Below are 22,646 nucleotides of genomic sequence, written 5' to 3'. Positions count from 1 at the left end.
AGTTACCTACTTGCTTACTTGAGTAGGATGTTAAATTTTATAAACAAGCTGATGATAAATGTAAACCTACCATTTTCAGGAGAAAGTTTATCATAAGCATCTTCATAAATATAGTTTCTTCTGATTGTGACATTAATTCCATCCAAAAATGGCCCATCTCCTTGAACTTCTTGTTTATCAGCATAGATGAGTCTTTGAAAAATCTGTTAAAGTGAGTGAAGAGAGAAATCATATCACTGTGCAGATCTAAATATTCAATGAGAGATGATTATTCACTGCTTTCCTTTGGGTTGGTTCTGGGCACTCACTTTCAAGTGATTTGTCCTCTCTCTCACTGAGCTGAAGAAACATAATACAGAGCCAGGTCCCAGGGGAGGGAAGGAGAAGGGGCAGACATGCAAAAAACTTTTCTGTTGCAAGATACAATCCTCAATTCTTTCCACATAAAAATGCACATCTACAGACACTGTGTCAATGATTCCAGTTTCCTCTCCCTACCTTTCAGAGTTCTGCAATGCAAAGTATTCAAAAACAAAGGGAAAAAGTCACAAGCCTTCTGCATACACAAATGTTATTGCACACAAGAAATTAGGTATAAGTTCCTCTCTCAGGATGAGTGAGAAAATAATTCAAAGCAAACTAGTGGATAACACTGCCATGTTAAACAAACAACCACAACATGTTACCAATTCAAAAAAATACTGTCAGCTGCAGTACAAATCGAATTTCACCATGTCCCTTTGCAAGTCTTCACAACAGGAACTTGTTACAGTCCATCTGAAGAGTAACTGTAGCTACCTCTGTTTCTATGTGAAGATGTAGCATGGGAGGGGGCTGCCTTATGTAAAGGTTCAATGCACCCTCAGTCCAAAGAGTGTCTGTTCATTACTACATCCTCTTTTGCACCCTTCCTATATTCAATAGACTAGTATATTTTCCAAGGGGTGTAACCTCCCAATAATAATATAATCATAGAATGGTTTGGGATGAAAGGGACCAAAAACATCATCTAGTTCCAATAATATCACAGACTGTTTTCTTAACTAAGAATGGTAAGCAAGAGTCCTCGGGGATGTTTAAAACCAACAAATGTACCGTGAAAGAGGAAAATCTGACAACAGCACAGAAATATAAAGTAGGGTCTCAAATCTACTATTTCTATGGAAAACTGTTGCTAGTGGAGAAGATGCTCTCCAACTGGGATTACAGTATAGACAAAGCCAGATTCTTCTCTAAAGTGCACAGCAGGAAGACAACAGGAAACAGTCAGAAGCTGCAGAAAGAGAAAAGCTGAATGGACATGGAGGAAAAAAAAAAATCATGAGAGTGATTAACTACTGGAAGAGGTTACACAGATCTGTGAAGTCAAAACTCATCTGAACAAGCCCTGGAGAATCCCAATTCAAATCTGAAATTACTCCTGTGTGAGGAAGAATGTGAACTCAAGCACCTCCAGAGGTCCCTTCTTACCTGAGTTTGTCTGCAATTCTAGAACAGCTACAGACACATTTTTATGTACAGGGCATTAGAACATGCACACCACCATAAGCTCTACCAAAGCTGTCACTGTCTTTTATGATGAATACTGATTTATTTTCTCTATGGAAACACTCTCCCTTCTCTTGATGGTGTCTTGCCACTTAAAAGTTTACAAGACAAATCAAGGAGATCTTTTTAAGTTGATAAAGTTGACAACAAAAGCAGTTCTGAAAAAAAAAATCTGTGTAACAGAGTAACATCTTTTTAAAAAAAATATGATTAAAACTGAAATAGTTACTAGAACTAGCAATTACAGATTTAAAATCTAGGAAACATTAAAAAACAAAGAAAGCAGTACAAGAATCTTACAAGTTTTAAACCACATACTCTATTATAAAATTCAGCAACTCAGCTATGAAAGTAGAAATTAATCTCTATGCTTTATTTTCCCAAAATGGACATCCATCATCTCATTCTGACTAAACCCACCCCTGCACTAAAGTCCCCACCCTTGACCGTGCAATTTGTTTATTACAGATGCACAACTAGATAGTGAGTGCTCTGTGTACCACAAGGGGGTGCCAGCACGTAGATCAATCATTGAAACAAACATACAACTGCTCTCATGTATCTTTGTAATACGTTTCTAATTTTAATGCAATCACTATAACAGGTAATATCATTGCTAAAAAAAAAGTAATTCATTTCAAATGTTCAGTTGCCATGTTAGCACTGAAGAAAAACAGTATGGCCCATCATATACTTCTGCAGGGAAACAATCCAGTTTCTACTTAGCTAAGTGCTATTTTACACTTATTGAAAACAAAAAAACCAAAAAAACTGCATATTATATTAGAAATTAGGTACCTTTACTCTTTCTTCAAAAGGAACTACAAAAGGCAGCTCTGTCAGAATTGCAAGTTGTCGTTCTTCAGATACAGAAAGAGGTGCTGGTTCCAAACCCACTTAAAATAGAAATAATAATTTTAAATTTTTTTGAAAGAGCATTTTTAAAGCACTGTACCAAGTGACTCTATTTATTTTGTATGAAAATACATACAGTAATATAGTTTATTTACTAAACAGTCACACCAAGCCTTACCTTTCTTTAAACATTAGTTTCTGCAGGCAAACTGTAATAAAAGCATACTGGAAACAAAATGTGTATAAAAATAAGTACTGCTGCATTTTTATTTTGTTCAGAAGAAAGAACTTATTTTCCTATTACTGATGTTTTTATTTTTCAATTAAAAAAATACACAACAGAATACAATTCAGAAGCTATAAATAATCAGCATCTTCATCACAGAAATATATAATATGATCCTATGATAAAAATAGCTTAAAGGGTTGTGTTTTCAACCACAACATCTACTTTCAATTAAATCATTTTAGGTTTACAAACAAAGAACTAAACTAAATTTAATGAAACCAAGAGAAAGATAACATGTATTTTAATGGGGTTTTTCTCCCAAAACAAGACCCTAGTGAACACATGAAATCCTGTAAGAAATATTAACAAAAAACAAAAAAACAAAAAAAACAAACAAAAAAAAAACACACAAAGAAAAAGAAAAAAGACTTGAAAGAGCCACAGAAAGGCTACATCACATGCAGTTCCCAAGCTACCATGTAGCTCCTTTGAACCTTTTTATACCCACAGAGGATGTTTTTAGGAAAAAGTAAAGTTTGTGGGAAGAAGCTCAGTTGCTGAGGATGTATCTCACTGTAAACTAACTGCACCAAAAAAATGGTATTATTTACTGACTAGACAACACCTTCTTGAAAAAAGACTCCAGAGTCTATAGACTATTTACAGGCCATATTATAAAACTGAAGTAAGTGCTCCACACTACTTTCCAGTCTGGAAGTTTATAATGACATTTTAAAGCTTTTGCTTTGAGTCCCCCCTGTGGTGACTAGCATCTTGCTGAACTCCTGCAACTGGACATCCCCTTACTTTAAGTAGGGATGTATTACACACCAATTTAAAGGACATGACCCAAAACACCCCTGTACTTGCTATATATTCATTTAGGGCAGGTTTCAACATTGCAAGCCTTTGGAATTTCTGATAAAATGCTTACCTGTGATTACCTTGTAGCTCACTTAGTAAACATTTTTAATTAAAGTCAATGTATGCAGCCTATTAAGCTAAGAGTTAAAAGCATTTTAAATAAAAAGTGCATGTACAGCAAAGGTAAACGACTGCATGACTTCGACAGTTCAATTATTCCAGTCAATTAGTCAATTTTATCTGCATTTCTCCATCACAGCTTCTTTCTCTTAAGAGAAATATGGGATGGAGTCATCAATAGAGAGCATTTAGAACTCACGAGTCTGCCATTTAAGTAAATGAAAAAGCACAAATAAACATGACCATATGTGATCCAGCAGTACTTTCATGCTAATTGGCTTTAACCCATATGGAGTCCAGAGGGATTAAACAAGTCATGTGCACATTGTTACCTGCTTGTTTTCACACATTCATGGTGACTGCACTTTCTTTAGCCTGATTTTGTATGCAAATTAGTCCTACATGAACAAACTGTGTCATCTTTCCTCAGCATTTTTCCTCCAGCACACCTTTTGAGCTAACCAGCTAAGTTTTAACAGAGAATCAAAGATTAAAAAATAGTAGGTTTTGCAAAAATTTTCAACTTGATAGAGAAATTCCTTTAGTTACTTGATTAGAGAAATCATAAGTGCTCAGCTCTCTGCTCTGTACATTGTGTCAGTGTCAGCTTGTCTGATAGACAGCCAGAAAAACGAGGGCATGTAGCTGCTCAGCACCAGCCACAGCACAGCTTCTCCTTATCCACCAACTACCCAGACCAAGTCATCTAATATTAGAGACAGAGAAAAATGGTGCTGTTATGGGAAGACAAGGGTATGTGTCCTGATACGGAATGTATGAGAGGAAGAAGCACACTAGTAGCATAGGGGAAGATCTGGGTGTAAAAACAGGTGGAACAGGTCTGGCAGTGGAAATCATCCAAGCAGTATGGCTGCCAAGAGCCATGCAGGTCAATGGATGAAACAGATTGCTGGTGTAGAGTCCATAAGCCATAGAGGATACAGGTTTGTTGAAGCCTGGAAATTTTTGCTAAAACACCTGCTTTTAAGATTTCATCTTAACAATCACTTAAAATAGGTGAAATCCAAAAAGAGAAATGAAACTGAAAAAAAAATTTGATTCAAAATTCTGAGGAATACTTATACTGGACCAAATAGGTGTTATCTGGCAACCAGACTAATAGGGTAATCTGAGTAAACCTATACTGTAACAGCTACTCAAATAAAAAGTATCACTTTAAGAAGCCCTTAGGTTTCACCTTGGACAAAGCCCTCAGTTCTGTACAACTCTATAGCAGCATAAAGGCTATGGTCTTCACTAAATGATCTACTGCATCTGGCTAAGATACTGAAACAGATTACATCATCTTGAAAGAGAGTACAGACTTCTTTATTAATCATTTTTGCTTAAAGGCTCAATTTTAAATGCATTATTAAATCTTCACAAGTATTAGTGATTTCATTGTTATTTTACCTGAGCATAGCAAGATAAAATTCCAGAGCAGTGAAACTGGAAAGGTAAGAAAAGCTGAAAGAAACAGACTGTCTACATGAAAAAGCATACTGGCACAACTGAACTACTGCAAATTTACCCTAACTACTAAGTTGGTCCAATTCTCTCATCTTTCATTGGAAGTTCCATAAAGTTCATATATTTTGAATAATTTAAGGGGCAAAGTTTCTGCTTAATCTAATGACAGATAATATCTATACGAAGGAATCAACACATCCCATGGTTCCTAAAACATGTTTGTTGTTAATACATAAAAGTTTCTTTATAGTATACAGAAATGGCAAAACCACAATGCTTTACATCTTCTGCAACTTCATGCATTTTGTACCCTATGCATCTGTCTTTTGTACATATTAATACATGTATTTTTCACACATACCACTTGTCCACCTTAAAGTTTCCCCTCACCAACGCCAGCAGAAGCCTGGGGAAAGCTGTTGTGCGTTAGAATATTCTTAAGACATACACACAGTATGTATAGAAATACACAGTTTTTAAAGTATTTGAAACAAAATTGAGATGTAGCCTTACTTTTGGCTACTATTAAGTCTTTTACACAAAATACTCAACTGAGCTCTATTAAAGGTCTATTTTCTTCACACAAGACAAACTGGTATTTTTATTTAGTAAAGCAAAAATTGCATAGACAGTATCTTACCATCCAAAGTAGACTGCAGTGGTCCTATTCTTCCCATTCTTCTGACTCTCCAGACATGCCTAGCAGATGGCACATACAGCTGTGTAACCTAATAATTTAACAATATTTTACAGTTAAACATTATCTGATTACATATTACAGTTTACTATTACATATTACAATTTACTCTTAGAAAAATAAGTAATATCCAGGTAAGAGAAGTACAGAAAGTGCACCTGAATTTTCTATTCTTTTGGAAGATGATTTGAAGGGGGGCTTTTCCCCACAGCAATGATTTTGTTTAGCTTTTTCATTATGAGGAGTACATAAATAGCTAGAAAATAAAATGTAACAAGATGTTACAAGATTTAATTTTTTTTTCTGCTATAAATACAGACGACTTACACCATGACACTGTAGAGTAAGTTCTACTTTATGGAATGGAAATGTGATTTAACATAAAAGTTTCTTAACAGAGGCAAGACTTTTACATTACAGAAGAGCAGTATTACTCCAGGTTACTAACCTGTGCAACATCAACATCACTGATCCCGTCAGGAATCAAACACTTTACCATTGAAACTCTGGCACCTGTAAAGCTATGTGAAAAAAGGATATCACTCTTTCTCACCTTATCTGCTTTTATGTTTTCTTGTTCTGAGAGCCAGTGATTTGGTGGACAGAAATTTCTCCTTGTATCTCTAGATTTCAACATTTTCACTAAGTTTGTTATGACCTAGGTGTCAGAAACACATACGTATGATAAACATTAAGTTCTGTGAATGAAATTTTGCAATCCAGAAGCTAAAAACAACTTAAAAAAACTTTCAGTAATATATGAAATAGTTACTTATTTGTAAACGTAAAGTATCTTCCTCTTAAATATTTCAGAATGTGAGTAAGTAATTGTGGTTCACTGGTAAGCCATCAAAAGAACAGGCTCATTGAAATGTCACTACAAAACCTAGGAACCAGGACTACCTGGGACTAAATAATCCTAGGGTTACCCAAAATACACAGTTCAAGGAAGCCTAAACAAATCATTACCAGCATTACATTATTTATTTAAAGAAAGAAACACCTAAACAGGTTATTTATACATTGGTTCTTTTATAGATTTTTTTTTTCTTTTTGCTTATAACTGTTTTCAGAAATCAAACTTAATAATATATTCATGTTTTAGGAGAGAACTATACAGCTATTGTTAAACCTCTCATTCCAAGATTCTGAACAATCTGGTTGACATGTAGGTTCTCCTTGTCCTCCTTGTTCTTAAATTTCTGTGCATCATTTTTCAAGAAGAATGCACCACAGAAGAATTGAACTCAAGACAAAGGTTACATCCATCACCCTACACCAGGCAAATCTGAGGGATCAACTAATAAACAGAAGGATTGGGTGATGTGTTTCTCAGTGGTCAAACTGTACAAAAGCCAACATCAACTTCAGAAAGTAGAGAAGGGAAGAAGCATTAAATTGGCAGCAAAACATAACAGCAAAAGTTACACCTATATAGTACAGGAAAAAAAGACTCGTACAGGTTGCTGCATTAACAAACTAAAGCATTCCCAGCTGAAAGTGCCTCAGAGGAATCATACAAAGCTGCTGGTGATATCACATGTCTGCAGGTGGTATCACCTAACTTGACATTGTCATGGTTTTCCAAAAAATAAATGCTGATATTTTTAAGGATAAATGTGTTCATCTGAAAAGAGACTACAGCCTTCTTTTGTTGCCAATGAATAGCTTGTTAGCATTTTTCAAGAAAAAAAGGTCATCTCATCCACAAGTAGCCAAATTATCCTATGAATTGTTGCCTCAGAGTTCCTGTCTCTATTAAAACAGATCCTAGATTGACTGGTTCAGTTGTTTATACTGTACAGTAAATCCTAATGTAAGATTGTTAAAGGATCCAACATAAGAGCATTAAGCCTAGCCCAAGCATCACTGAAAACAGACTGTAAGATTACAATTTCCAGAAAAAAAAAAAGAGATGATTATCAAATATTCTTCTGGTGATCACCGTAAGAAGCACAAAAAGCACCCACACAATTAAAAATGTATGTGTGCAGTAGCTGGTTGCAATTTTCATGTAATAACCACATATATACCATATTACTGTAATGTTATCTACAGATTTTAAAAATGTGCTTGGTAGAAGCTTTTTTGTGTGTTAGTTAGCACAGTTATAACAGGAGTAAGCACTGGGAACCATCTAGTAACAGTGGTTTAACAAATCTTTGTTTATCAGCTGAACCAGTGAGTGATGATGCATCCACCCATACTTCACACAAGAACATCAGCTTAAACCACTACCTGTTATTGACAAGGAATTTGAAAGATGAAAGGTAACTCTTGTCATTATTTTAACCATAGTCAGAAGATAGAAAACTGAACAGATAACTAGTTTATGAACATCTTCTTTATCAGTTAAACTCAGAGGCCAAGAAAACAGTTATCATGGTCACTAGGATGTTTTTGCAGTTGTAATAATCTTTGCAGTTTCCTTCAATGCAGGAGAAAAAAAAAAAAAAAAAAGGAAAAAAACCAGAGATATCAAGCTAACAACTACTCCATCTCAACCACAATTGCCACACTTGGTTGCATGCCATCTCTCCAAAGCAGAACCAATTTTTAGCCCAACACTACAGAAAGCAAAAAAGTAGAATCAAAAGCATATTAAATTGCTAGCCTAGAAAGACAGTATCACTGCTACAATGAACAGCCATCTGTTTTGCAGCTTAGAGCTACAGCACTTGGAAAATGAATAGAAAAAAACAAAAAAACCCATATACAAAGCTTTCCTGGAGTAATCTTGCTAAAAGACAGTCTTAATGGTCAGGTGTCAAGAGTACCAAAGAGTTTAAGGGGCTTTCTAAAGGATTCTGTGTCTAATACTATATAAAAGACCTTTTAAGATCCAGTTTGTAAAATAAGGTTGTAAAATAAGAATGCTATTAAGGGAACTGTCTGATTAGACAGGAATTTTCATCACCCTGCCCTTATAAAATCCAGTGACTCATCTACCCTGCACTGAAGCTCAGTGGTCCTATTACCACTATACTAAAGAAAAAGATTGTTAAAAAGGGTGGGAGGGGTGTGTGTGTGAAATCAGAAAAAATTATCCACATGAAGACCACCCTAATAAAACATTTTACAATCAGTTAAAGAATCCTTAAAGGGAACAGAATCAAATTAAATGAGGCTTGAGTTCCTCCTATGTAACAAATGGATATTGAGAACACTAAGGACTTCTTTGTAAAACTTTTTATATTTCATTGGAAGGAAATACCTGCTTCAATAAATAATACTAAAATGGGCATTTATTTCCAATAAAGTGCCAAGTGCAACTAAGAATCAAAACTAAAATTACGCAAAATTAGCAACTTAATTTCATAAGTTTAACTCAGGACAGTGAAATAACTCTTTTGTTTGACAAAATCTATTTCCATATACTCATAATTTAAATCCTTGTATAGAATCTGTAATGGTTGACTACACTATTCAACATCTCATCAAGCCAAAAGAGGAGGAACCTCCTTTGTAAAGATGTTTTCACATGGAATTCTTAAAGACCTCCAATCTGCCAGCAAATAATCACATCACTGTTAGAAATCTCACTGCTTTCAGATTACCTTGCAGAAGACTGCATTTGCATATATACATTTACATATAGGAATGTAGTTCCCTAGACACCAGTGGCACAGAAAACATACTAAACAAGTGAAAATGAAAAGAAAATGAAAAGAAAAAAAGAAAAAGGAGAAACTATAAGCACAAATGATAGGGAAGGAATGTGCCTTTTCTGCAGGCAGCTTGCAACAGTTTTTGAAATTATATATCTCTCTGCAATGACATATCCTCATATTTGACATTATGTAAATAAGTAGAATATACTTTTCTTTCAAACTTATGATGTGAACTACTTGACTTGTGTTGTAATGATTTGGAAGAAGATACTGCTGCCTGCTTACTGGCAAGAACCTCTGTTGTAGCTGCCCTCTGGAAAGACTCAAGTGTTGTGTTGTGTACAGCAATCTCCTTGATGAGATGAATTTTCCTCTGTAACACTATGTTTCTAAAGGAGCAAACAAGGGAAACTTACTTATTAACTACTTCTTGGGTAGAAAGAACCTCTGGAGATACCCTCAAGATTTACATTTGTAATTCAGCTAATGGAAAACAAACCTTGATCCTGAAAATGTTAGCAGTCCACTGAGCTTAGACAGTTCCAACTTAAATTCCTGACTGCCAAAGTGGGACAGAGTGACTTGTGATTTTACACCTTTCTGAGTAACAGCAGAAAATTATCAAATTCACCTGATATTAAAGTAGCTTATGAAAAGAATGATTAAATATGACAAACTAATGAGAAGAAACAGAAGACAGCATGATAGAAACTGCATACATAAAAGTACTCCTCATGTCACCCTTCTTTGAAAAAGAGATATTGGGGTTTTCACTTGTGACCTTTTAATCTAAAGTTTATTTCGATATTTAAAGACAAGTAATTAAATTAAATTGTGCAAACATATATCAGATAAACCTGTGCAAATTAGAAATTCAGTGGTGCATTAGGACTGTATTCAATGCAATCAAAACATTATCAGTTACTCTCACTGCTATTAATGCTTATGCTCATAAGTGAAATGTGTTGTAAAATCAGGCAGAATAGGCTGGATAGAGCTATCTTAGACTTGTAGAATGAATAAGCATTCCTTAATTAGCCCATCAGGTTAAGTGCAAGCCTTAATGGGCCCTTCCTAAAGTCTAGCATGACATCTTTCTCCAAACATGGCCAAGAAGAAAGTTCCATTAGCAATATTAATACAAGCTTAGTTGATCATTTTCATTCAATTAACTTCTTTCAATTAAATAGATAGCTTGACAAAAGCAGTGATAAAAGACCTGAAGGGACAGCTGATGACTCGAACTGAACATTAGTGTGCGAGAGGTCACCAGTATTAAACAGACTGTAAATCTAGCATTCAATTTGGAAAATGCATTTCTTCTGCTCCCACTTCTTTAATGAGCAATTTTAGCTGACTAGATGTGTTTGCTGCAGAATTTTCATGATAAGTCAAGCACTCTTTTTTTTTTTTTTTTCTGGCAAAAGTTGTATTAGGTTTTTTCCTGCCAACGTTTTCAGCTTCTCTTAACTCATGTCTTAGATAGGATGCCATGGATAAAACTAGCAGAAATACACTGGTAGATATCCAGAAAGAACATACATTAAGTTTACATTTGCTAAGCTAGAGTCACCAGTCCATTATTATTCCAGAAAAAACAAAAGGAGTAGAACAAATGAATTTTAGTAGAATACCAACAAAACCAATAGAGCATGGTACCAGTTTAGGGAAGCCTTTTTTAGTACCTGTTTAGTGCAGTACAGAAGTACTTCAGTAATCACATAATTCAGTGGGAATTTCACACTGCACAAAGCTATAATGATCTTGCTGCATGGGAGATGAAGTTAAGCCTATACTACAGTAATTTTTTAATAAACGAGACAAGCAAGAAAATTACATTGAGAAATGCCAGAAACAAAAAACAAGCAGATGTTATCAGAATTAAAACTACTTACTTTAAATTCTTTGCTAGCTTTGCTAAACCTTGTTTTCACCAACAGAGAGAGGCTGGTGAGTGATGTAAAAATTAATGGGAGACTAGGCTGAAGTGACCATGACACTGTAGAATTCCAGATCCTTAGGGCAGTAAGGAAAGTGCAAAGTAAACTGATGGCACTTGATTTTAAATGGGCAGACTTCAGTCTCTTCAAGGGTCTGCACAGTAGGGCAGAGTGAGATTAAAGACCTGGATGGGAAAGGAGCCCAGGAAAGCTTGTCTATATTCAAGGATCACCTCCTGCATGCCCAGGACCAATGTGTCCCAGTGAGGAGGAAGGCAGGCAGGAGGATGAGCAAGGAACTGTGTGGTGAAGTCACTACACTAGTAGGAAGGGATGCCATCCAGAGGGACCCTGACAGGCTTGAGAACTGGACTGATGCAAACTGGATGAAGTTCAACAAAACCAAGGGCAAGGTTCTGCACCTGGGTCAAGGCAATCCCATGCACTAACACAGGCTGGGAGGAGAAAGGATTGCAGACAGCCCTGAGGAGAAGGACTTGGGTGTGGTGGTGGACCGGAAGTTCACCATGAGCCATCAATGTGCTCCTGCAGGCCAGAAAGCCAACTGTGTCCTGGCTGCATCAAGAGAAGCACAGAGAGCTGGTCAAGGGAGGTGATTCTCCCTCTCTGCTCTGCTCCTGTGAGACCCCACCTGTGTCCAGTTCTGGAGTCCACAGCATGGGAAGGACACAGAGCTCCTGGAACATGTCCACAGGAGAGCCACTAAAATGATCAGAGGGCTGGAGCACCTCCCCTTTGAAGCCAGGCTGAGGAAGTTGGGGTTGTTCAGCCTGGAGAAGAGAAGGCTCCGAGGGGACCTTATAGCAACTTTCCAATATCTGACGGGGGACTACAAAAAAGCTGGAGTAGGGCTTTTTGCACTGGTGTGTAGCAAGAGGACAAGGGGAAATGGTTTCAGATTTGAAGAGGGGAGATTTAGGTTAGACATTAGGAAGAAATTTTTTAGTTTGAGGGTGATGAGACAATGGAAAAGGCTTCCTAAGAAAGCTTTGGCTGCCCCCTCCCTGGAAGTGTTCAAGGCCAGGTTTCAATGGAGCCTTGAACAACCTGGTCTAGTGGTAGGTGTCCCTGCTTATGCAGGGGGTTTGGAACTAAATGATCTCTAAGGTCCCTTCCAACCCTGGCCATTCTATAATTCTATACTTAAAGTTTGTCTATAAATGCCAAAAAGCAATGTTCCCAAATCTATATTCTTTGTAACTGTGTTAAAGGTATAATTAAAAAACCCCCCACATAATCTCCAATCTTCTGCAGAAGCCTGAAAATTTTATTTAAATATGTTCTGAAAATTGACACAATTTACCTTGAACAACTGAATCCACCTTTTTTGTTCCGTCTGTATACATTGCTGCATTTCTGTATTTTTTGTTACTCCAACACTTCTAAATGCTGCAATATATTCCTCACGAACCTCTGGTTTTGTTTCTGGGTAAGCCAACTTTATGATTCCTAAACATGCATCTCGAAGGCAGCGTGATAATATTACAAGCTCTTCTAGAGTAAAAGGCATCATCGATGATTGTCTTTGACCTGCAACTACATAAAACATAAGTTTCATTTGCATTATTGAAAAAACATTTATTTCATTGGAACTTTAATTTTCACAAACAAAATCTAAAGGCAGAGAAAAGAAATGTCACCCAAATGTGTTTATATAAAGGCAATCAGCTATTTTAATTGTTTGCAGTCACAATGATTTTAATTACAACATTGCCTTTTGTGATACCTGCTATGTTAATTTTTTGTTAGACCAGAGGTTCCATCCAAAAAAACTTCACTCTCTTCACTAATGCATAAAAATTTTCAAGATTAAGAATTTCCATATCAGACCTTGTAAAGCTAGGGCTCCCAAGGTGCAGCCCATCTTTTTTTTTTCCTCATTTTTCTAAATGCAATCACCATGAAAGAGCCAGCTGACAGCTGAGTGCTCAGGGGACTGACTATCAGCAAGGCAGCCCAGAAGAGCCCTCCCCACAGATGTCAGCAAATCACTGCCCAGGGAACTCTGTAGCCTCACACAAAAAAAATTTTGCAAAGCACTGCTATTTAGCATGCTTGAAACTCACCTTCTATTGGATCACCAAAGAACTCGTTATCATGAATAGAAATAAGTGAATGACTAAACAAAGAACTAAAAAGGTAGAAAAGAGGGATAATTCGACTAGAGTCTTCTAAAGACATTGGAGAGCCTCTTGAAATCACTTGAAGGAGTGGCACCATAGACCTTAAAATATAAAATGCAAAATTAAAGAAATAGTTAATTAAATTCTCAAAAAAACGTGTTGACTTTAACATTCTAGTAAAAATACAGTAGTAGTAGAAACAGTAGCAGTTCCTACATCATAGTAAGTACAGCTCACTCACTTTAATAACTACTATAAGGTTACTCTTTGTAATCTCTTGCCCCAATAGTATCTCAGTGTCCTGATATATAAACTTTGGTGCTAACTATTAGAGACTGCTGATACTTTCTGGTTTAAAACAGAGACATGAAGCAAAGAGAATAACTAAGGTCAGCACAGAACAAATCTGTATGTTCAGTGCCTCAGTTCGTGGGAGCAAGTTTCTGCCACCACCAATTTCTGAACTAGCCAGAGCATATAAGATAAAACTCACACACTTAGAATTAACTATTTGAGACTTCAGTGTTTATTATATTGATGCTAGTAAGCACACCAAAACCTACTAAATATCCATCTTATTTTAAATAAAGATTTTATTAATTTACAGCTGTCCATTTCCCAAGGTTTTGCTCATTTTTACAAAATCACAGATGCTAAGTAACCATTAGTGTTTTGCTTTCAATCATCTTCCACATGTCCTGCCATACCACCATCTCATTTTCTCTTCACTAGATATGCTCTGTTTTGACAAAGACTTAGTTTCTGAAAATTGTATAACACATACCCTGTAATCATTCGTGTAGTCATTGAAGATATCAAATACCACAGATGCCTCAGGAATCTGGCATTAAAGGCTAAACTATAAAGAAGCCTACAAAAGAAAGTTCAAATAAATTGTATATTCAAAAATACTGTATTCAAAAAACACAACACTTCAATAAGAACTTTTATGCCAAGCATTTATCAAACATTAACAAATAAAATTAATTTTTTCAAGATGGAGGTTAATATTCTAATAAAATCTGGCAACTGCCCCAAAGTTGAAACACCTTCATAAAACTCCTTAATCCTAAAATATGTAGTCTTCAGTAACTCTGGAACAAACCACACTACATAGACCCAAGTTTGCAATATTTACAGAATTAAACACACACTAAATAAAAATAACATACACTGAGTTATTTCTCTGAGGGTTTTTCCATTCTAATATAGAAACTAACATAGAAAACACAGCAACTTGTTAGAAGGTCACTTCCGTGGTTCTTCCATTAAAACCCAGCAATTTTTGAGAAAAGTAGATTCAAACACCTTACAGTTCATTCATACTAGAAGTAAACATTCATTTAAAATTCTGCAGAAATTTTACTGGTATATTCTGCATGGCAGAGAGAAAGGCAGCAACATCAATGGAACAATGTCCATCAGGACAGCTACCCATACACATACACTGATCCATCTGTTGACAGAAAATGGTTTATTCATCTGTAAAACAGATGTGTGTCTTTACAAGTCAGTCACACACAGAACCAACTTTACCTAGGTAATTTCAACATGACTATTGCATGATAAACTTTTTGTAGATATGAGAAATAAAAAGCTTCTGGGAATTAAAATTTCTCCCTTAGACTATTTTTTCCCTTGCAGGAAGGAACATAAGTGACAAACTTCATTTGAAACCATGAATGATTCTAGGAAACCAACTTGGATTTGACTGACTAAGCTGTCATTTTTTGGATACTGAAGAACTAGATTCAATTAGACATCCTAAATGCAACTTTCCTAGATCTCCTAATTACTATTAGAATAATTAAGGTAAAACAAATACTCAGGCCCACATGTCCTTCAGAGGCAAATAGACTCATAACATCAAAATTCCCCGTGCCAATCCACACAAGAGGTATGAGGCTGGGAAATGGGAATAGGGAGGATAAACTAGCTGCTGCCTGAGTAAAAACAATATTTATTACAGACCATATGGATAAATTAAAATTCATCAGATGGCAAAAGGAAAGGAAGAACACATTTCATCAAGGAAGAAAGTAAAATATCAGTAAGCACTTAAAAACATTTGAGAATTATTTAAATGGCAATTCATTTAAAAACATAAAAACAAAGAAACCACAAGAAAACCTCATCGCCCACTCACAAATACTGCAGGTGCCATATCCCTCAGGGTCCTGGATCCCCCACTGCTGAAGCCCTGAGGGCTTTTTTGATGCCCTGAGGGATTTTGATGCCTCTCTCATGCATCCACACAGCAAGTCCCTTCTTTCACAGTCTCAATTCACATGTGTTCACCAAAAGGCAGATGCACAGACAAGGAGCTGTGCAAGGATAAAGTCGCATTGAACTCTTTAAGCAGAAAGGATGGAGTTTCACAGGTACAGGCAGTTTTGGAGACAGAAAAGGGGAATGCTGAAGAAGGGAAAATTAAGTACATGCAACCTCTGGACTGTGATGCATCTTTCATCTCTCTTGTTGTATCACCCTCTTTTTTCAAAAACTTTGAATTTTAAATACATACATCAGTACCTTTAAAAAGAGCTGAGAGCTTCACATATTCTAGAAAAGCTGCATGTTGGTGATCATTACTAAATTTGAGTCAAAGTTGAAGGAACACCCACCAGCTAATGCCAGTTTAAGATAAGTTTTATTGTAAAATTAAGTTCTACTTGAGATATGTGGAAGTTTTGAAAAAATTAAACTTGAATTTGATACATTTTACTTCCTTCTAAAGTCACATTATTTTGACATTTGGGTGGATATTATGCATGATCATGTAAGGAAGGGCTTAACATATCAGCTAATTTAGAACAATGATTTGTATTGTAATATTTAAAAATCTTAATGATAGCTCATATGTCTTGGTTTCTGAAATGAGAAATATCCTTGCTGACCTTCAGTTTTCAGCCTCATATTTGAAATGAGAAGTAATTTGGCACAGTGCCATGAGGTCTCATAGGGCTTCCAAGTAAAAACTTGTTAATTTTACAATCATCCCTGGAAATTATGTAATAGTTTTAGCAGAAATGAACAAACATTATGGACATTGAACCCATCATAATGTAATTCATTTTTTCATTTAGTGATATTCAGCAATAATGATGGGGAAAAAAAGGACAAACCTTAAGAGCTTATAATAATAACCTTTGTGTAAGTTTTAGCCATTTTTATTCTATATCCGTGATTCAGGCAGTCAACTGCTTTACTTTATGGCCCAATTCCAGAAATGCTGAATGTATTCAACTTTCCCATTTCCCTTCCCTGAAAATTTGGTTAAATACAAAAATGCAAATTTGGTAGAAGATGTTATTAAACAACCTATATTGTCAATACAAAATACCTATAGAATATGAAGCAGGTTAATCAATCAATTCTGAAGTTCCCAAACTATTACCTATAACTATTAACTATTACCCAAACTATTAACTATAGATGAAACTGAAAGCTAAACATGAAAGGGGGAATCAGGCCTTGTCTTACAAAAATTTTTCATCACCAGATTCACTTCAAATATAATCCATTGTTAAAGGAATGATTGCAGAAACAACCTATTATCCTCCAAGCAAAGAAATTGCCTTTCAAAGTAGAATATAGCAACTGTAACAAACAAATAAAAGTATCACAATGCAGTGATGGCACTGAAAAGTCCTATCTCTCCAAAAGCTTAAGAAAAAAATTTCAAAGTTTTCAAAATATTTTTTTAAAACGCTTAAAAATGTAAATTAAGAAATAACACAATTGAGATTTAAAGTAGGTCAAAATCTACCTAATTTGGTCTTTCTCCTTGGCTGAGAAAAAAATCCCCAAAACACCAGCATATCCAGATAGACCTACATTAAGACAACATTGCACCAGATAATAATTTCAATTAAACTGCAGAATATTACAGGGACAACTTGTATACCCTGATGAGAAAGCATTATCAACCCACACAGTTTAGAGATCAGCTAAGGTAAAGCCTGAGTGTCCATACAGTCTTGATCACTTTTTCCTTTAAAGAAAATACCCAAACAGTAGAAATCAGAAAGACTGGATAGATCTTCTATGTGATTTTTTTATAGACTAAGGGGTTTCATTTTCAATATTTGTACTATTCTAAAAACTAAACAAGCATCTAAAGTTTAAACTGCTTTTTTCATCCTTCCATTTAGTATTTCTGAATTTTCTGGAAAATCTCATTGCACACTACAAATTTCTTTATTATGAGATCACTACACATGGTTTAATATAATGGATTCATTAATAGTTTTTCCTTAAAGATCATATGCAGGTTTTGTAGCCTGGGACAAGAACCATTTTTGTACTCCTGGAAAGGATAAGTGCCTTCCAAGTGGATAAATCCACAGTGTCCCAGCCACAGGTTATGACAGAGTTAAATCCACTCCAGTAATTTTTGCTAAGTATCTATTTTAATCATAACAAAATCAATTACCTTCTCCCAAAAGTAAGTACATAACAATCATTTATTTTGAACCTTGTTTCTCTCTGTAGGTATCTAATTGTCCACAAAGGCCACATGATTTATGTGTACTTGCCAGAACAGTATTGGGCACCTCTGGTTAAAAAAAAAAAATAAATGTTGAATTCCTCCTGCGCAATAGAACAGATTAAATGACCCATTAAGCTTAATTTAGCTGAGGCACCACTACAAGTTAATTAGTTAAAGGAAAGATTTTCAGTCTGGGTCATAAATTGGGCCCAGTTTCCCACTGAGACCATTTAAGTTAATGAAGAGAATAGACTAGAATGAGAGGAACTCATACAGTCTGTGAAAGGTCACCACTGCCTGGGCAACAGATTTTGACACTTCAGAACTGCAAGGTGTCACAAGTAGGAGACAGCATGCAAAGCCATCCCAAAATAAACTATACCCCTCTTTAGATGGCTTTATGTTTCTGCCTCTCTTTGTATGGGACCAAGACTAAAGCAAAGCTCAAAAAAGGGTTGAAAGTTCATATGCAATCATTCTGGTTTAAAAAAAAAACACAACAGTGAAAGAACATGCCCCAAAGAATTACAAAAATAGCCTCATTTAAAGCCCAAGCTTCTACATGTGTCCAAACAGACTGCTCATGCTACACCAGAATGTCAGCTTTCCAACCAATTTTCAACCACAGGTTAAGACTAGCAGTGTTACGTTAATTACATAGTAGTAATGCATTGTCACTATGAAACTGTCAAACCAGCATTACCAATTACTCCAGGGCACTCATCAGACAGCTGATAGCAACTGATGTCCCCCAGTACAAGAACAGCTCCCTTCACTGTTTAATATTAATCAATAGTGATAACCTGACGTCTATGGTAATTAAATCATGCCCCAAAATATCTTGCAGAAACAGAATTTGCTAGTTATTTAAAGTATAGTTTTGATGAACAAAAGTCTTGCAAAACTCTTTATAAAGAGAAGTATAATCTGAGACATTTATTTTAATAATTGTATTCAGTAATACAAATCAACCTGACAGTGAAAATTTGAAGGCCTGCCCCTCCAAAAAAAAGGACAACGCCCAGTGACTTTGTTACAGTCAGGATTTTATTCTACACCTGTCACCTGGCTTACTGAACATAGCTACAGCTAGGTTTTTCCAGTCTTGTGGCCTTTTTCTTGACTGCACCTTTCCAGAACTTATATGATTCAGAATTTCCCAAAATTCCTAACAACTAATCTAGAGCAATCTGCTTTCCCAGTGATCCACCCCTGGGTCCCACCACTCTGCAGGGTATGAAAGAAAATTCAGAGCCATTCTCTTTCTGGTCAAAACTACACTGTACTTCAGTACCTTGTTCTGTTCTCTTGGTCTCTGTTGCAAAAGCAAAGAAACTGTTGAGCTAAAGCAGTGACACCAATGTTCCTAACACCATGTATCATCATCACTCAAACCAAAGAAAGATGTACTGTGAGGCCACAAGAAGAAAAAGTAATCAACTTTAATGGAGTGACAGAAGTCTATACTAGGAGTTTCCCACCTTTTTATCAAGGAAAAAAGCCTGAGAAATACTGAAACAATACAGAAATACTTGCTGTTACCTCTCTTCGAAGCCTATGTTCTTGGTCTTATTTTCTCTTATTTATTGAAAAGTCATCTTCAGTTATTACTCTTTGCATTTAGCATCCCACTTTGCAGATTTGCATCTTTTATGTTTTTAATTATCATTATTTTCTGTTACAGTTGTAAATGCTGTTAAATAAGCAAAGTTTTTGTAACAACCTTTTCTTTTAAACCACTTGACCTAATATGTTTCCAAACAGAATATAAAAAGAACATTTCTGATTTCTTAGAACATATTCAAAATAATTTCAATTTCACTCAAAACAAGTGAAGCATCTTCCAGAACACTATCATTACATTTGATAAAATAATCTGGGCAACTAAAAATCATCAGGCATATTTTAAAATTACAAAAGTACTATGCTGATCTTCTGAAATCATTAGCACAAAGTTTACTTCCTTTAAAACAGTATCAAATGCCCTTTGAAAAAAACGCAAAAGGAATGTTCAAATTTGCTGCTTGATATCTTAGGCCAGGTCTAAGATGCACTGAGAAAAGGAAAAAAGACTGACACAACGACTGGCAAACCTAATACTTAAAACTGACGTGGAAATCAGAACTAGAAATTAAATGTCTACTTTAATTTACAAAATGCCTATATGAATTAAGTTTATTTTGACCATGAAAATAATTCCATTGGTAGTAGCACTTAAAAGCTCTACTACTAATTTAAATTGGTAAATTCAACTATTTTGGAGCTATTCAAAAGTTCGAATTTATAAACTGCTTGCCCTAATAGCTGAGTAGAGGCCTCATAACTCCTAAAATTAACCAATGTGTAACTAACCTGTTATCACAAATAATTGCAAAGACCCAATACAGATTCTTAGAGGAAACAGATGCCATACTCATACAATTAAAGTTCTGTGTGACCCTATTTGTTAAATACCCTGTTCCACACAGTTCACCAGCAAACCTGAAGTCAAAGCAGTGATGCATTTCAGCTCAGTAATTACTATCCAAGGCAATGTACTACTTGTGACAATAAAGCAGGCATGCTCATTCAACTGCTATGATCTTCAGGTCTCACATCCTGCTCTAATGCAATTAGTCTACAAAGAACTAATTACCCTAATCGAGCAATCACAGTTTCACTGACATCTTACTTCCTCTAACAGCTATAAACACCACTGGGCTAAGATAGCACGTAATTAGTTTTCTGTATCACTGTTTACAATGCAGTTTGAATTGATTGTGTTTACCACATTCCCTAAATAGTTACTTTACTACCAGCAGCTACATACTTACTAAAAACTAGCTGCAACACAGAAGAGTGTTAATACTTATGGGCCTTAATTTGATGATAAGAGTCAAAAATCTTCTTCCATTGTTATTGATATTAGTGGCTTGTTGTCTTTGTAAAAGAATGTTATATAAATGAACAAGTCTTAGATCTCCATCTCAGATGCTAGGGTCCTTCTCAAACAAAAGTGGTTTTCAGTAGTTAGGAATTGTTTCAATTTGTAGCAAGAGAGATTTTGGCTATATATTAAACAAGGTAGGAAACAGGTTGGTCTCAGTACTCAGCCAGCAACAGAAACTGTGTAATCTGTGTCCCTGGAAATATTAAAAACAACCTAGGCAAACTTGTGCTAGAATGATGATTAACAACACTGCCTCTGAGCATGTGGACAGACAAAGTCCTTTTGAGAATCTTTGCAATCCCTATTTGTGTGTGATTGTTCTCATCACAAATATTGCTGGTTGCACAGTCCTCAGTGTGGTAACACAATCCTAATATAAACAATATTGCTTGTAAGCCAAGAGTTTACAGTTTTGGATTCACTGCAAAGAGAGCACAATGAACAAGAAAAATAAGAAACATAATCAAACCATTCTTTATTTTGCCAGCAATTATTACTGAAATTCTGAAATTGTTACTTATTTCAGCTGATCAGAAAAGAAAATACAGGAAAAAAAACCACAGGGTATTTAAAACAAATCTATCTAATGAATCCCATTTAGATGTACTACAGTTCAGCAGCACTACTACTTGTACTTGCCTGACTTTTGGTACCATCATTCGGTGCTGTACCATTAGTGTGTGGCAGATTGATGCCATCAAGGTAAAGACCTCTTCACTGGCTGAATCTCTCCAAACCATATTCAGTAGAGTGTTTGTCTGCTGCTTTGTATCCAACTTCTTTAGACATTCCTCAGTTATGTACTGAACTGATATTCTCCCATCACCCTACAAATATATCAAATATAACATTGTCTTGTTAATGATCAAGTATCCCTTAAAAAAAACACACAAAAAAACCCCAAAAAAGCCCCTCAACACTTCAAAATTTTACTAGAAAATAACATTTTCTTGTACAATAATTAAAATGTAAGCACATATGTATATACTAGTAGCATTCTAAAAAGCATCAGACCCAACAGCAAACTTAAATCTCAGGGTAGGGAACAATTGGGTTTCACTTAGGTCAGTGGGAAAGACTCCCTTTAAAGTAAGCATGTTCTGCAACACTTGGATACATTAAGGCCAGATTAATATACACAAATAGTCATCTTTTCCCCCCTGACACCAGTCAGCATGGGACATGAAATGCAGAAATGAGTGTCTACTGGAAGTTCCTTCACAAACAGTATTTCCACATTCATAACTCATGGGTAGCTCATTTGCTTACAGTGAGCAGCCATCTATTTTTAAGAGGTAAATGTACTCACTTCTACATGTAACTATAAAAATACCAGACTTCTGGTGATCAGGCTTTTTGCCTGTATTTGGTACTGCTACAAATAAAAATTAATTCAAAGAAATTCTGTACTGCTTACTGGTGTAGTTGTCATTTTACTGATCTCTTCATCCTCATCTTCAGAATCACTATTTGCATCTTGACAATTTGTACCAGCAGTAGACACAGGCAGCTGAGACAGAAACGTCTGGAGTACCCTCAAATACACAAGAAGTCCTTCCTCTGAAAGGGACCCTATAGCACATACACAGAAATAAAAGATTCTTACTCAGGTAACACTAGCCAGACAGTGTGATACTCAAAAGATACTATAAAGTATCTTTTACAAGAAACACCTGACCAAAACCCATTATATCAAATCTTCCCAGATTAAACATTTTTTACTGAAAAGTACAAGACTGGATAATAA

The 22,646-nt window shown here is 35.6% G+C and overlaps 1 protein-coding gene across 2 annotated transcripts in view; it reads right to left on the bottom strand.

The window, feature by feature from the left end:
* The window catches only part of UBE3C (ubiquitin protein ligase E3C), a 74,955-nt gene that overhangs the window by 33,430 nt on the left and 18,879 nt on the right, over nucleotides 1-22,646 (bottom strand). For both annotated transcript variants that reach the window (XM_030444391.1, XM_030444392.1), the window contains 9 exons: nucleotides 22,317-22,471; nucleotides 21,539-21,726; nucleotides 14,263-14,349; nucleotides 13,422-13,579; nucleotides 12,659-12,891; nucleotides 6,337-6,441; nucleotides 5,727-5,814; nucleotides 2,347-2,444; nucleotides 71-203 (listed from right to left, as the gene is read on the bottom strand). In XM_030444391.1, coding sequence (XP_030300251.1) covers nucleotides 71-203; nucleotides 2,347-2,444; nucleotides 5,727-5,814; nucleotides 6,337-6,441; nucleotides 12,659-12,891; nucleotides 13,422-13,579; nucleotides 14,263-14,349; nucleotides 21,539-21,726; nucleotides 22,317-22,471 — 1,245 coding nt within the window. The remainder of the gene's footprint in view (nucleotides 1-70; nucleotides 204-2,346; nucleotides 2,445-5,726; nucleotides 5,815-6,336; nucleotides 6,442-12,658; nucleotides 12,892-13,421; nucleotides 13,580-14,262; nucleotides 14,350-21,538; nucleotides 21,727-22,316; nucleotides 22,472-22,646) is intronic.

This window comes from Calypte anna, chromosome 2 (assembly GCF_003957555.1).
Source record: "Calypte anna isolate BGI_N300 chromosome 2, bCalAnn1_v1.p, whole genome shotgun sequence".
Classification (NCBI taxonomy): Eukaryota; Metazoa; Chordata; class Aves; order Apodiformes; family Trochilidae; genus Calypte; species Calypte anna.
This window is presented reverse-complemented; position numbering and strand designations above follow the sequence as displayed.